The sequence below is a fragment of the Ascidia mentula genome, chromosome 7 (assembly GCF_947561715.1).
Source record: "Ascidia mentula chromosome 7, kaAscMent1.1, whole genome shotgun sequence".
Taxonomy (NCBI): domain Eukaryota; kingdom Metazoa; phylum Chordata; class Ascidiacea; order Phlebobranchia; family Ascidiidae; genus Ascidia; species Ascidia mentula.
The window spans coordinates 6241389-6258173 of NC_138572.1; the positions used below are offsets into that span (position 1 = coordinate 6241389).

The 16785-nt window shown below is 37.0% G+C and overlaps 2 protein-coding genes across 2 annotated transcripts; both read right to left on the minus strand.

Annotated features, from left to right (window-relative positions):
* Nucleotides 1–495: 495 nt before the first annotated feature.
* On the minus strand, nucleotides 496–7318 carry LOC145908586 (uncharacterized). Its single transcript, XM_082995889.1, has 15 exons — nucleotides 7185–7318; nucleotides 6578–6818; nucleotides 6131–6276; nucleotides 5652–5889; nucleotides 5395–5540; nucleotides 4748–4942; nucleotides 4332–4465; nucleotides 3898–4033; nucleotides 3367–3486; nucleotides 3231–3304; nucleotides 2386–2734; nucleotides 2176–2246; nucleotides 1841–1898; nucleotides 1733–1782; nucleotides 496–1530 (listed from the first exon to the last, which is right to left on the minus strand). Exons 1-15 carry the CDS (start codon nucleotides 7228–7230, stop codon nucleotides 1468–1470), a joined length of 2067 nt encoding a protein of 688 aa, XP_082852015.1. The 5' UTR covers nucleotides 7231–7318; the 3' UTR covers nucleotides 496–1467.
* A 1548-nt stretch (nucleotides 7319–8866) lies between these two features.
* On the minus strand, nucleotides 8867–13154 carry LOC145909400 (uncharacterized). Its single transcript, XM_082996791.1, has 11 exons — nucleotides 13094–13154; nucleotides 12255–12449; nucleotides 11726–11859; nucleotides 11213–11348; nucleotides 10770–10889; nucleotides 10452–10525; nucleotides 10063–10288; nucleotides 9561–9616; nucleotides 9304–9361; nucleotides 9187–9236; nucleotides 8867–8938 (listed from the first exon to the last, which is right to left on the minus strand). Exons 1-11 carry the CDS (start codon nucleotides 13152–13154, stop codon nucleotides 8867–8869), a joined length of 1182 nt encoding a protein of 393 aa, XP_082852917.1.
* Between the last annotated feature and the right edge of the window lie 3631 nt (nucleotides 13155–16785).

Consider the following 16785-nt stretch of genomic DNA (forward strand, 5'->3'; position numbering starts at 1 on the left):
AGAAACTTTTTTGAAAGAAACTCTACATTACTGAAACACCCCCATGCAAGCAAAATTATTGCAGCACTTCGCATGGCTGGTAAATTCACTCACGTGGGTAGCAACACGTGACACTAGGTATATAAACAAACGCCCCAGACTTAAAAGACATTTTGTCTTGTATGCGAACGACTTGCGTATGTTTGTAAACTAGCCTATATGCAAAGCAAATGTTCCAAAAGCAAGCTAAAAGTCTATAATTTGTGTATTTTGAGGAAAGGAAAAGAATTATTTCAGAAAGTGAGTACGTTATTGAAATACCTTACAAATAGCGCACAGCAGTTAGGCTACATTGAAACATGCATATGGAGATATCATAAATTAGTTCTATTTCTTGTTCAGTTGGTTTGTTAGTTTAGAAAAAATCGTAAACGAAAACAGAAATACTGCATAGGCCTACACTTTTATGCGAATATTGCTTATAAACGACACCACCAAATTTAGTTACATGTAAGTATTCTATGTACAGCCATTGGAAAACGGCCACCGAACAACATCAGGGCAGACTACTACATGCATTCCAACATCAAGCTGATTACAAGCGAACTCAACGCAAGCACCAATCCAGCACTTAATAGATAATAGATAGACGTAAGGGACATACCGATGGTATGGAAACGCCAGGTCTCACCCGAGGCAATTCCGTCGCGCGCCGCGCAAATGCTAATTGTCAGCACACTTGGCAAGAATGAGGAGTTTTTCAATTGGAATGCACAGGCAAGTCGTTAAGATATCTTTTCAGTATATTTTCAGATTAGTGATGCCGAATTGTTGAAACCACAACGATTAACGAGTATGAACGACAAATATGACAGGTCATTCCGTTTTTACGCAAATGTTAATGTTTACGAACACACTTGGTGGATGCTTCGGATTCCCCTTTATATGAAAACGTAACTGTTAAAACGAAGGACATTGAACAGTGACAAGTTTCTTTTTCCGAGCTTATATTATTCAACAAATTGTTTGGTGATGAGAAACTGCACAACGATGTTTACCATTCTCAGGTAAAGTACATAAAATATATATTGAAATTTTGACAAACATATTTATCTAGACTAAATCTTGTAGGAAGTTACAACTATAAGTTATACACTATAGTGTGTTATAATAGATTCTCGTTCAATTTCATCCTATTGCCAAATGTAGATGATATTAATTGGAAAAGTGTTTGATACAGCACGAGGAGTGATCCTTGACTTTCCATCAACAATTTATAGTGTCAATTATATGTACAGTAGACCCAGGTCTGTATTCACGGGCTTGTGTGTTTACCATGTTTCCATAAGGTTACAAATGTGACAGGAGAACACAAAATCTTACAAAAACAAACGTAAGATTGAATAAATTACATTTGTTAGTAGTAAACCGCATTAACACACATGGTATTGCGTTGAACGAGTCCAGCTTAAATTTTCTTCATCTCAATTAATCTCCCAGGTATTCGTTTTCCACATTCGTGTCTTTGATTTGAATGCTTTCGTAAACATGCTGTAACACAAGTTGGGTCAACGTAAAGATACAGAAGATATGTAGCTGTAAACAGCTAAAAAACGAAATTATGAATGGAGGAGGGCTTTGTCGTAGAAAAATGCTTTAACCTTTGATATTTTTGTTTTCTATAGGAGAACTTGTTTGACCAAACCTGACCGAGAGTGTTTGTATTTACTGAGCTTCGCAAAAGCAAACTCACTTCTTTGTTTTTCTCTTGAACTGGTGCAAAGATAAGGTAACCGTTGGCATCTGAAAACACGCAGAAAAGTAATTTGACAAACATTCTTGAATAATTTCTGCTACCTACCAGTTTTAATATCCACGACTTCCGTTGGTTTTTCTACTCGTTGTGGTAGGTCGATTGCCTTAATATACAAAACACGCAAGAGGTTTTAATTACTGTCTCTATAACGCAGAATTTCAAGGTTTGATTGAAGTCTATGGGATTCAACATCAATGATTTTGTGTACTAGATGCACAGAACACTGGATTGCTATCAGCGTTTCCGGTTAGTAGATAGAACCCAAAGACTGTTGCTTTTTCTTAATATGAAGCTTGGTAATATGTTCACGAATGCAACAAGTACAGCGAGACTGCGCTAAGCTTCGAGATTTACGTGTAAAAAACAAAGGTATTTATTACTTGGTCCTGGTTTCTGGTTCGTCGGATTGCGGGAGAAGAAACTTGGAAAGGAAAAGGACGTTCAGCTTTCTCTGAGGTAAATATTGTTAAAGCTGGTTTGGTTTTCCAAGTTTTGGTCAGTTATGAAGACAATAACACAACATATAGCTATAATCGGAACGTCGTCGAAACAACATACTTTTTTACACCAATAGAACAAGTTAAACCTACCACGTGAACGCTTTTTTTTGAACCGATAGTAGAACAAGGCGGCGCCAATGAGCACCAAATTTGCAGCAACAGAGACCGCAACAGCAACTGGTATAGCGAATGATTCGTTTGCAGCAACAGTGGCAGGTTTCGCATCAAAGGTGCTGGGTTGCGGGACAACTGTAGTTGGATTTGTAGCAACAGTAGTGACGGGGTACATAGTAACGGTGGTTTGGTTTGTAGCAACGGTAGTGATGGGGTTTGTAACAACTGTTGTAGTCATTGCTATGGTAACGTGAAGTTGGAAAGAAGTTTCGTAGATGGCTGATGACACATTGATTATGTAGATGCCGTTGTCCACGAAATTTGTCTTGAATTTGGCAAGAAAAAAAAGGTGTTAATTGTTTTTATCGGCTGAATGAAAAGTTGATGTAAAATGGGTTAAACATTTAACACCAGTAAAAATTGCCAAACAGAATTATTAATTATGAGATGTTTTAGTTTAATTTTGAAAATGAAAGCCCAAGCTAAAATGCTGTTATTCATTAGTAAACGTTTCGAACACTAACTGCGTTCATCATCAGTACTACAATGATTGCATGCAAGAAAAGCTACGGGGTAATAAAGGACTGAGCAGGCAGAAGGGAAACAGCAGCAGCAACAACGCGCAACAAGCCAGAGGCATGTCACGTGACAACAACATGGTGGCACAGCAGCGACGTCATCCTTAGCAATGTGTCAGCATTTTAGCTTTGGCTTTCATTTTCAAAGGTATAAACTCCAAATATTTTAGTTTAATGATTTTCAGTTTAAATTTATTTTGTCCACAAAGGAAGATTTATCTTAATCAAGTAGTTTGCACCAACCTTTGTTAAAACGAGGGTGTGTATTTCTCCGCGAGGCAACGCGCTTGTCGTGACGTCCTTTGATGAGCTTTTTCCTACACAGTGGCAGCAGATGACAAACGTTGCGCTCAGTAGTCTACGTTCTGTTTTTTCTTACCTGGTTGGAAAAGAACAACTTTGATGGGAGCTGGGTTTGCGTAAAATTCGATAGAACAATTCTTGACACGACTTGATGCGAAGTCGCAGGAGTTTGCACTTGCATTTGTGTAAGGAGCATCTGCATGCAACATCATTTTTACATTACATTCATTGTCCGCGAAGACAAATATTTGTCAGAAATAGGCGATTTTATTCTTAAATCCTTCTAAATTTGCTAACTTTCTTGCTACAATTTTACCAATGGGTTTCAGAATAATTTGCTTTGCTTTTATGTTTTTACCTTCTCCTTTGAAAAGTCAGTTTTTTTAGAAGTAGTAAACTGAAACTGAAATCACACGTATATATTTGCTAATTTTGACCTTGATCAGATTGTTTTTGCGAAAGGAATATTACTGTTCCTTTTTCCAGGTTATTTTGTTTGTTTTTCCTGCTTTTTGAAAAGCTTGAAAACAGTTGGGATGTAAGAAATGGACTCTCAGTCTTCCTTAATTTCAATTACAATGTTTTGTAACAATAGCACCCAACTTACAGGAGACGTTCAGCAATATGGAGTGGGATCTTCCAGCATTTGGGTGGAGTAGAGTATAGTTGGATATCGCTTGACATGTCACAGTCTTACCATTTAGTTCCCTGGCCATCCTAATAGAAATGTTTGTTTCTTTACTCTGAAACGCGAAAGACACAATTATAGGGACATTGTTTGTGTGTAATTGTTATGCAGGGGGAGCGTACGAAGACCGTATATATTAAATGCATTTAGGTTTTGTCAGTATAGATATACCTTAAATTCTAGGTTGATGAAAATAAACGTAAAATTTACACTTAGAAAACTCAAATAATATTGCAATCAATATAACTGCCAACACCTCTCAAAATGCCCAACGCTCCAAGCTTAATGAGAAGTAAACGGGGAGAATTAAACTCCACGCTTAACGATATAGATTCGTTCACTCATCCACCTACCTCTAGAGCATTGTTGTTCACCATAAACCGCACTGACGTCACCGGGGGAAATACGTCATTGGCGTACTTGCAGAAAAATGACGCGCTTTTATTGCTCATGTGATACTTTGAACCGATCAAACTGACCGACGGTGCTACGTTACAAAAAGAAAAATTTGCGTGGAAACTTTGCCAAAACTGCCGTGCAAAAATTTGACAACGAGCACAGAGCGGAAACGCGTTGTTATTCAAAACAGTTTAAAATATCATACAAACGTTTACGATACACACTACGCCAAATTATCCTAGTCATGCCGGAAAAATCGGTCCAGTCGGGATTGTCACGAAATTTTATATATACCCAACACATGAACTGCAAAACGTTTGTAATTATCTTTTTAAAACTGATCAACGCGACAACAATACTAACGAGTTACCCTTCCAACATGTCATATAATCCTGTCCTTCCCATTCAGCAGAGTTCATGCAGGTCGTTCTGTTTGACGTCACAAGCTGCTGTACGTCAGATCTATGAAGAACGCCGCCTTCTCTGCACTGATATTGGCCCAGTGATCCGTATATGTTGGATGCAGCGACCACAGACAAATCTGTGTTGATCGTTGAAGGGCAATCTTACAACACAAAAGAAAAGCAAATATAATGTGCAGATTATTATATTTAAGAAGGTATGAAACGTTATGTTTAAGGGAATATGAGTGGATCTCCCACTGATCAAAGTTCAAATGAACTGACCCCACTAATCAAAAAAAGACGACTTAATGTTAATAAGTTTTAATAGGCACTCTGCTCTAAAATAGGGACTGTGTGTTTAACACCATGTGTGTTCCTATGCCACAATGCAGTGATTATTATAGGTGGTAATAAAGGCTTCCATATGAGGTACCATATAGTGTAACGCAAAAATTACTGAGTTTGTGCGTCTGGCCTTGTGAGAACACGTAGGAGAACGAAAATAAAAGGAAAACAAACAATGTTACTGACGTTTTTGGATTTTTAGTCAACTGACGAAACACAAAAATTTTTGGGAAACACTGCGATATTGGGAAACCCTTTGAAAACTAACTTTGAACGTTAAGTCTTAGTTGAAAATATTCTTTCGTGGTTCCATATATTCTGACGAGAGTTCCATTTTCACTTTCAGGAATTTTAATTGCCCTCATCGTAAAATTAGTAACGGAGGATCCAAAACTCCTAGACGTGGCTATGTTCCTAAAAATAAAAAAAATTATATATTACAGAATGATGTGGTTTGGTTTCTGATGGTGAAACAGTTTATGTCACATACGTCTTTTCGCAACGAGTCCTAGGAGTAAATCTTACCAGGAGAATTGGACTGAACTTCCAGAAGGAGCAAACCCACGAGAGAATTGCACGTCACCATTGCTAGTAATTTGCAATTGTACACTAAATATTCCGCCTTTGCTCCATCTTATGATGTCGTTAAAACCGTTGCCGTTCTCGATTCTCGTGGTAAATGTGAAGTTCCCGCCAATAACTTGTTTAGGCCATGGGCTTGTTTCCACCACAGTGAGGTTTAAGTAAGGATCACCAAAGAATTCTGGAAAGTTAGGAGGAATAGTTTTTGGGGCCTGACTCAAACCATAGCTAAACCTTTATTTAGGAATTTTAAATGCAAAATTTCCATAATCTGTTGTAGTAATTGTTATGAAGAAAATTTAGAGAACACAAACGTAACAAAGTTGTTTGAGACATTTGTGTTACTCAATATATATATTCACATTTGTCAAAACACAACAACACATTCTCGCTTATGGTTAGAAACTCAACCGTACACGTACTTTCAAGGTTCAACCTAAATTGAAAATATTGTTTCGTGCTTCCAAATATTTCCACAAGTGTTCCGTTTTCAGTTTGCCTGATTCCGACCAATTTCATTGAGAAATAAGTAACTGAAGATGCAGTAGATGCATTTGACGTTATGTTCCTAGAAAATTGTTGGGTGGATTAAAGAAAATGGTTTCTGAACAAAATTCGGCGGACTCGATTTGCATCACAGTTACTTATGTTGTGAGTAACCCGCAACTGTATGTGTCATCATTCTTTGCTTGCAACATAATCTGGTGACTAAGATAATGTGTTACATGTTATTGGCTAGAATTCCTAAAACAACAGAAAAATGAATCCAGACAAAACATATGTAGCCAAAAATTAAATTCCAACGTTTGTAATCACGTGTTTACAATATACTGTTTATAATCAACAATTCCATCGCGATTCGATCTTACCATGACACCTGAACTGAGCTTCCAGTCGGAGAATCGCCACGAGCGTAATGCACGGCACCAATGCTGGAAATCTCTAGTCGGCTAACATTTACTCCTCCCTTACTCCAAGTTATGACGTCACTGAAACCGTTGCCATTTTCGATTTTCGCGATGACCGTAAAATTTCCTCCGATCATTTGCTTCGGCCATGGGCGAGTTTCCACTATAGTGACGTTTAAGTAAGGATTGCCGACGGTGTATTCTAAAAGAAAGTACAATTTCGTTGTTGCAAATTGCCAGACTCAGACCGTGGAGAAAATTAGGGCCATCAATGATCGGTTCACCTGAAGGATAGTATAGATTGGGTTGTTTGTTTTATGTAGTCAAAAAATACAAAAAAAACACCTTATATCCCGTTGTTACGCTTCAAATCGTTTGGAAAACACAACGTGTATTTAATTCTAAACATATTGTAATCATGAGATTGACTTTCATATGCACATTAACCCTTTCCTTTACTTTCAGTCATTTGCAGTCACAGTATTACTCTTATCGTAGCTGTACAGCTAAAGCAACTGAATTTGTAAGTAGACATTTACACAAAACTACACACAACGGTATTTATTACCTGCAAGAAGCAGTAGATATACTGGAAACAATATCATAACATTCATTAAAATATTCTTTAATTTTCCAATAAGCTTCTCAAATAAACTAGTTTCTCGTCAATAAACGCTACAACGCAGTATATGACATTCCAACATAGGTCTGATTTGCCAATATAACCCACACTACTGTGAAAAACACATGACTAACCCAGCAACCGCCTACAGGTGAATATGCGGGCAATAGCAACTTGATGAGGTCATAAGATTTATGAAATCACAATCAAACCTTTACCTTGGTAACTAATAAATTCACTGATCATGATTTCTAACGATGTCAAATTCGTTATCAATAAGTAATAAGAAATACTGTTTGTAAAAAATCAAATACTTTTAATTAATACCAGCAATGTTTGAATCAAAACTTTTTGGCATAATATGTTTTTTCTTTAGTTGTGTGCTGTCAGACCGCTTGATGAAACCTGATTGCTATATTTCGGGCAGTATTTTCTTCACAACCATGGGATAACTTTAGTAAACATGCTTGTTTGACGGGAGCACTTCAAACGCACCATGCATTGTATTTGTTTTGTGAGGTGTGCAAGTCCCAATTAAGCCTGTGGGCGACCGGGCAAGTTCCGGTGCGTGGCAGTGCAGTATACGAAACGCTGGGCGCGTTGATGTGGTTGGTAAAACTGTTTTTAACTTAGCTGTTGATTTTATCATAGGTTGTGGGGACCTAATTCCAAATATTACGCTTATTTTTAGCAAGATAAACGCCAGCTTCATTTCAGCACCTAATATACAGTCTAAACAAGGACGGTGCCATTGGTTTTGATCTTAAATTTCAACTTTTCCGTTGGGCTCGCAATAGTAATCCTACAATTGCAGAAACGTGGATGTCAAACCATTTTTGTAAAGTAATTAATATCTCCTAAGTATATTTGAATGTGGAAAATGTCGATGTTAGACCAAAAACGGCAGACGAGCAATAAGCTGCATAACTGATGATCACGGAAGGTTGAGTCTCTGTTTAAACACATATGCCGGTACTGTTAATGTTTGTCAAGAAAACAACCAGGTGGGTGCACCGGAATTTTCTGGTGAGTGGGTGCTTACTTTGTGTGGTTTTGTTGCTGAAGAAACACACGTAAGCAGAAGTTAGAAGCTATGTCGCAAGTGCGTTTTGGTTTGCGACTAATGTGGTACTGCACCCACGAAACAACAAAACGACATGAGATCGAATGGATGCTTTTCTGTATATACTACTAATTTTATTATGTAGGACGGTTGTACTTCAACAGGATGATTTAGGGAAAAACACCTGTCTTTAGTGTAGGACATGTTTTTAACTTGCTGATTGATTTCATGTTAGACAAACTTATCCATAATAACCTTGTGTAGTTTGAAATAAGACGGCTGTGCCAACCGTGTCAAATATACGGCGTTTTGCTATTTGCAGAATTTTTGGTGCCACTGAACGTGTGGAATAGTGGTGTAAAAACAAAACGTCTATAGCTGTATGTTTTGTAGCTACAAGATTGTCAGCGAAGTGCGGTTTGCATGTTTTTTTAATCTTGCCTTTGCCAATCATCACAAATTGAAGCGAAAAAAAAATTATGTTGCACAAAATAAAACAAACCCAAAAAGTATGTACATAAACTTTGCGGTTAAATAAACAAAGCTCAATACTTTCCACACAAGTTTAACTATTCTCATACAGGTTTTCCGCAGCAGCCTTGGCGTTTCCTTCATTACGAATGCTTTCGTAAACATTCTACAACAAAAATTGGACAACATAAACATAAAGCACAGCGGATGGTCACACAAACAAACAACAAGTAAAGAATATTGAAAGATCTAATTCCGACTTGAATAGATCCTGTACATAGGCCTACCTACGTATATTTTTGCTGACACGAGTCCGACTAGCGTGCAAGTTGGATACACGGTATTACTGTTGTATCGGGAAGTTCTTTACCGAGTATACATATTTATATATGCTTCGAAAAAGCATTAACTTACCCTTCTGTTTTTCTCTTCAACTGGTGCAAAGGTGAGGTAACCGTTGACATCTGAAACACAAAAATTTGATAAAAATTGAAAACTATGTTTGTTTAACGTTAGTCTTTTGCTATTTACCGGTGTTAAGATCCACGAGATCTTCTGATTTTTCTACCTTGCTTGGTTGAATGTTTGTCTAAATACCAAAAAAATGCAAGAAATTTTTATTACTTTGAGGATGTAAAACATTTTTGGTATTACATGTGCAGAATACTGGATATACTTATTAAAGTAAGAACAACAAAAACTTTCATAAAAATGTATACTGCTTCATTAAATTAAAAAAAGAGAAGGAAATGCTTCAAGCTTCGAGATTCAGGTCAAGACGTTCTTACCTCGTCCATGGTTTTTGTTGGTTGAAATGAAGGAGAAAAATCTTGTTCAGTTTCATCTAAAGTTAAGCAGACACACTGTTAGCGCTCGGGTTTAATTGCGTGAAAGCATAGTTTGATTCCATGCCATGTTTGAAAGTAACGCGTTCAAATTAATCGGATAATTATAAATACAACGGCGCTATTTTGCAATTTACATCACAAATTAGAGCTTCAAAATTGACGAAAATCGTATGCGGGTGCAAAGTAAATATTTGTGGTGCGACAAGCTGCAGGGAAACGTCACATTCCGCAGATTTTTTGCTCAAGGCAAATATGTTTCGCTGAAATAGGTATCGTCGTGTATGAATTGTGATTTAAATTGTAAAATAGAACCGTTGTCTTCATAATTAACCAAACTGGTTACTTTTAAACGTGTTATTTTTAAACAGGGCACCCATTCAAAATCTGCTAAAATTATGCCTAATAGAGTCTGCAGTTACAGTTTATGATGTGCTGAACCCACCGCGTGGTCGCTTCACTTTGAACCAATAAAACAGGAAGGCGGCGCCAGAGAGCAGAAGAATTAAAGCAACTGCGACACCAACAGCAGCCGGTATAACGGTTGACTTGTTTGGAACAACAGAAACAACTGTAGTGGTCGTTGCTATGGTAACGTGAAACTGTATGGAAGTGTCGTAGATGGCTGATGATATATTGATTATGTAGATGCCGTTGTCCATGAAATTTGTCTTCAATTCAAGAAAAAAGAAATGTAATCTTCAAGCTGTGTGTGCTATGAATATATTTTTGTAACTGATTTAGATTTTTTGTTTCAAATAAAAACTGTTATTTGCCATCATTATTGAGCTGTAATAATTCGGGTAGTTATGCACAAAGGAAACTTCCACCAACCTTGGGTAAAACGAGGGTGTTTCTTTCACCTTGTGATGTCACTTTTGTTGTCACGTCCTTCGAAGTATTTTTTCCTACACAGTGGCAACAGAGTGACAACAAAAACTATATTTTCGGAACGTAACTCACGGTTTTATAAAGACAAACAATACAGCACATATACCTGCTATGAAATTCATTTTACAGACGTTTCATATTAAGAATGATTGCAGTTTCAGTCGATACGTGTGTAAAATTAATTTTGTAGCAGTTGTATGGACTATATTGTTCGTCTTCAAGATCTATAAAACCGTGAAAAACTTCAACATTTGTACTTACCTGGTTGGAAAAGAACAACTTTGATTGGAGATGGGTTTGCATAAAACTCGATAGAACAATTCTCAACATTCCCCGTTGCAAAGTCGCAGGCATTTTGACTTGCATTGGTATACGGAGGGTCTGCACATGAAACAGCATTTCAATTAAAGTTGCTTTCAAGAAAAAAAAAACACGAATCTGCACGTATTGGCTTATTTGAGTAAAAAATCTTATGCATTTCTTGCTGACTTTACCAACATACACCTTTGCAAACTAAACTTTTGTTGCCAACAATATTGCAAAATATAGATGGCATAAAAGCTGATATGGTTTAATTTTTATCAGAATAAAAACTTTTTACTGCTTTTAAAGTCAATCGTTTGACAGAAAAAATACTGCAATCGACTGTTTTTATGTCACGTAATTTCAATTACAATGTTTCGTAACAATAGCACCCAACTTACAGGAGACGTTCAGCAGTATGGAGTTGGATCTTCCAGCATCTGGGTGGAGTAGAGTATAGTTGGATATCGCTTGACAGGTCACGGTCTTACCATTTAATTCCCTGGTCATCTCAGTAGAAATATTTCTTTCTTTACTCTGAAACAAGAATGCGAAAGAAACAGTTTGGGGCAATAAATATGCGCGAAAATGATTGGATAGTATTAGAACTTAGAATATGAAATAAATGCCTGATGCAAAAGCATGAAAGGCAAAAGTGGCAGCGCCGTGATGATGAAACACGATACAATAATTGTGGAAGTCATTTCTCCAATTGTAGCGACCCACGTTTTCCGAATTTATACGTAAACCCAACTAACATGCTGAACAGTCAAACTGTCTTTATAGTTCGTCATAACTCCCCACGCTCTAAGTCAGATGCGGAAGCAATCTCTGAGAGTTGGTTCGTCATATGCAAAGACTGAAATTTAAACACCACGCATGGACGAAACCGACTTGTTTGCTCTTCCACCAACCTCTATTGCCTTGTTGTGTATCACAAAACGAACCGACGTCACCGGGGGAAACACGTCATTAGCGTACTCGCAGGAGAATGATGCGATTTCGTTTGCCTTGTGACTGCGTGAACCAATCAGAAAGACGGAAGGTGCTACATTATAAAAAGTATACAACTTCTTAAATTTATGCCTTACGCATAATGATGAATTTGCGTGTCCACCTTAAGTTGATGCCCTTGTTTGCTATGAATGGTTAGTCCAGCCTTGGCTGATATATAATATGTTTACAACAAGTAACTTTGTCTGTTTACTCAGGATAATCATGCAATTTTTGCTTGTATTTTTTTTACCAGTCGAATTTATCAGGCAATTTTGTTTCTGACGCCTGGACCTTAAAAGTTATTATGCTTTCGTTTTATATGCATATAGGCAACCTTATTTTGTGTATTTTTGTCTCCTGCTAAGTATCGAGTAACACTTTTTGAAAAAATATATAAGCTTCGATTTAAATCGTTAAATTAGCAAAACTAATGTCTAAACGAGTTACCCTTCCAACATGTCATATACTCCTGTCCTTCCCATTCAGCAGAGTTCGTGCAGGTCGTTGTGTTTGACGTCACAAGCTGCTGTACGTCAGATCTATGAAGGGTACCATTATTATTGCACTGATATTGGCCCTGAGATCCGTAGCTGTTTGACGCGGCGATCACAGACAAATCTTCGTTGATTTTTGAAGGGCAATCTTCCATAAAAAAGGAAAGGAATTATGCTTTTAAATACGATTGAATTAACATTTAGTTTAAGGAACTCTAACAGTAAAAATCCCACTTCTCAATACAAAGATGTTGTTTAGATCACATCACAAAGTTTTCAAAAGAATTATTTAGAATTCTGGCAGGAAACTCTTTGAACACCGACTTTGAATGTTCAGTCGTAGTTGAACATATTGTTGCGTGTATCGGAATATTCCAACCAAAGTTCTGTTTTCATTTTCACGAATTCCAACAATCTTCATCGTTAAATAGGTAACAGACGAGCCAAAATTTCTGGTTGTGTGCCTGGAATATGATATTACTATTGGTATGGGTAGAATTCGTATTATAATGCCATAAGTAAATTGCGTGGAATTATTATTTTTTCTATACAACTTCTTTTGCAATAAAGTCTACAAATTGACATTGCTTTGCTGGAAATTCCAAACGGAACGACAGGATCATTCGAAAGACAAATCCATTGAAATGCTTTTTCGTTCTGCTGTTACTCCGATATATTAACATTATGTCGATGTGCCATCAGTTTGAAATTACAAACCCAATAAATCATCAGTAAAATAACTGAAGTGTGTAATTTTGAAACATATCCATTCAAGTATAAAATATTTCTTACCAGTAGAATTGTACTGGACTTCCAGTTGGTGGAATTCCTTGAACGTATTGTACTGATCCATTGGTTAAAATTTCCAGTCGTCCGACGTTCTTATCACCTTTACTCCAAGTTATGACGTCGTTAAAACCGTTGCCGTTTTCGATTCTCGCGGTAATGGTGAAGTTCCCGCCAATAACTTGTTTAGGCCATGGGCTTGTTTCCACCACAGTGAGGTTTAAGTAAGGATCGCCTAAGTATTCTGAAATAAGTGGAATTTTTCCATGGTCATATTTGGACGTTTGTTATTTAGGAAGTTTTAATGCAAAAGTAGTATAATCCGCAACAACTAATGAAAAGCAGTTTTGTAGGATATAACACAAGTTGTATTGTTATGTTGCAAAACAAGTCCTTTTTTCATAATGAGACACAAACACACTTTGAACGTTCAGTCTAAGTTGAACATATTGTTCCCTTTTTCGAAATATTTGCACCGCTGTTCCATTTTCACTTTCTCGAATTCCAACCACTGTCATCGTAAAATATGTAACTGATGATCCAGCTTTTGCGTTTGTGGTAAAGTTCCTGTAGACAAAAACATTGTGCAACTCCAAAGCAAGTTGTTTATTTTAAACGAAACTTGATGTATTCATAATACCGGACTGTTGCTGTGAAAGAAACCACAGGATGGAGTTTTTACATAAACACATCGGCCTAAGCTGATTGCCACACGGTATAGGTATTGTGCGGCCCGGACTTGTGCTATTCGATAGTATGTGTGACAGCGCAATTATTTGCTTGTTACTTTAAACTGTTTTTATTTCAACGTTTTTGCTTTACAATTTTCAAGTAATGCCATACTACTATACGTTTTGCTGGACATATTTATCATCTGCAGATTTCTAAAGTTTAGAATAACTGGAATTGTCGTTTTTGCAGCATGTGACTGTGCCACAAGTTCAGGAGAAATTAAATTATAAACGTAATTATCAACACACCAAATTCATATTGGTAGATTAGACCATTTCAGTAAAATTTTCTTACCGGGCGAAATGAACTGGACTTCCAGTTGGTGGAATTCCTTGAACGTATTGTACTGATCCATTGGTTAAAATTTCCAGTCGTCCGATATTCTTACCACCTTTGCTCCAAGTTATGATGTCGTTGAATCCGTTGCCGTTTTCGATTTTCGTGGTAATCGTGAAGTTCCCTCCAATCATTTGCTTCGGCCATGGACGAGTTTCCAGAACAGTGAAGTTTAAGTAAGGGTTGGCGGCAGTGTATTCTGATACAAAGTAGAACCAATGCCAATGCCATAAGGCTATAGCCGATTTGTTTTTTAAATTTGTCATTGGTTTGGTTTTATAATCGACGACTACAAAATATAGCTGCTACGTTTCTAACGTCATTTTCCCTATTATATGCTAGGCCTTACGTGCATTCAATATTCAACAGTTTACTGTTTCTAATCATCATACTGCCTTACATAACCCAGGCCTTATTATTAAAATTTTTATCATAAATGGTTATTATTCAGTCCGTTACAGCTTTTTTAACACACCCAAAAGACATTCACACACATTTAGACACAAAATATCCTTTTCATAATATTTGAAAGATTTTACCGCACCTGCCTGAAGTAGCAGAAATACTTGAAACAATATCACTGTATTCATTTGTATTCTTCCTTCCTTTTTGTGAAGACTTTCTCAAACAGACGACAAGCGACCAGGTATCGGGTGACTTTACCAAATGGTCTGTGTTTTCATAGCACCTTTGGAACCTCGCAGCAAACTGTAATTATATTCAACAATTACGCATGCACGCAGTGATTGCACATAACGGACGTGTGGGTGGTTGAGATCATAAAAAATAAGCAAGCACCTAAAATAAGTCATTCCAGTGCGATGGTGGATGATTAATTGTTATTTTAAAACGTTTGTTTTTATTAGAAAGTGCGTATTTGTACCTTCAACGTTTTCGTCTTATAGTTGAAAAGATCTTTTGGGCGTAAAGAGCAAATTAAGAGAGATTGTTGAGTGTTGGATACCTAATTGGCCAATTGCGTGATATAAAAAAACGTGTTTCTTGCACTTGATCTGTATTTCTTTTAGCTGTGTCATTGTCAGACTTTATCAAGGATTTGGTGATCCAAAAAGTTTTCTTTGTGTAGAAATAAATAACCATCATTCGGAAGGATCAATGTTCTACTGACGCATACAAAACATTCTTTTCGTTCAAGGCTTTATCTTAAAAAACACAGTATGATATTTCGAATATTTTAAACCAAATTATGCCGTTTTATACAAAAGCTACACTTAGTTAAGCCCCCAAAAAGATACAAGAATACGCCAGAGTAGAGCAGTCTAGCGACATGAGACTGATACAACTTATTGTATCATCCAAAAAAGATCAACGCTGTAATACAACTGTCTCCACACTTGCAACAACAGATGCCGGCCCAGAATCTGTGATGATGGCGTCATTTATGTTCAATTCAGAGGTGTATGAATCAAGTGTTACGCATTTTTACACCTAAGACACATTTTGTTTATGTATTTAGCTTTTGGTCTACTTTAGTTAAATAAGATGTACGTCTTCTCCTTTAAAAGAGAGGGTGTAGTAACAGATGATCAGCAGTGTGGACATAGCGGTTGAAGAGTCCCATATAACTAAATTCGGGTCGGGATTCCGAGGAGTTCCGGAAATCGTGGCTTGACAATATCGTCACACAATTCTGCAACGATCCATGCGACCACGTGCTCCACGATAATGAATACACGTGTTGTCATGTTTCAGGACAAAAAATAGCGAAAACCGTTGATGGCCAAATTATTTATTTAACATAAGACTGAATATATTTTACTCAAATATAACGGTTGCTGTTATAATGCACTGCAGTGACAATAACTTTTTGTTTAACGATTACCGTAATAAAATCTTTACATTACGGTGGGGCATGCGTTGTCGGGTAAACAAAAAGGGCAAAGACGGAAATATGTGGGATAAAAATACCAGTTATCAGTTATGCCACACCATTCATTCATTCATTGGTTTATTTTTGCCAAAAGTATTTCAGCAATAAAAAGATGGGGAATGCGAGAGTATGGGCAGGGGGACGCTGGATTAACCTTCAGGTTTTCGCTGCCAAGCGCCACCCTTGGCCTATTTAGAATTTTTTTTTGTGATAAAAGTTTAAAATATCGACGGGTAAAATTTGATCCGAATAATTCCTTATCAATACTCCGTTTAACGTTCAGAATTAACCATTTTTGTACAAATGAAATTTACCAAGAATAAATCACTTTAGAAGAAGGAATCTTGCAAGCGTATTCTAGAAAAACATTGCTGAAAAGTCTTATTATGCATTCAAACAAGTTGTGCGTCACATTTGTCGCATGTAATATGTTCTTTAGCTGTAGCAATAATATAGTGGTTTGAAGAAATGCTGCCGGCGCATGATCTACGGTATTCTGAAGGTCGTTTGCCAAACTTCGGCGACAAATTTTTTCTGCCAGAAGTCTTTGTGATTGAGTTTACTCTACAAGGACTGTTCCATGTCACTGCAAATCACATTTGTGCCTGAGGGCTAACGGAAAAGATTATGTCGTGTTGTGCCCACGACCTATCGACTGGACATTTAGTTTTATCGGTAAAACCTGTTTCACCTACAATTAGATTGTCTTTGAGGGTTGGGGGCTTGAGTGTTCCAATAT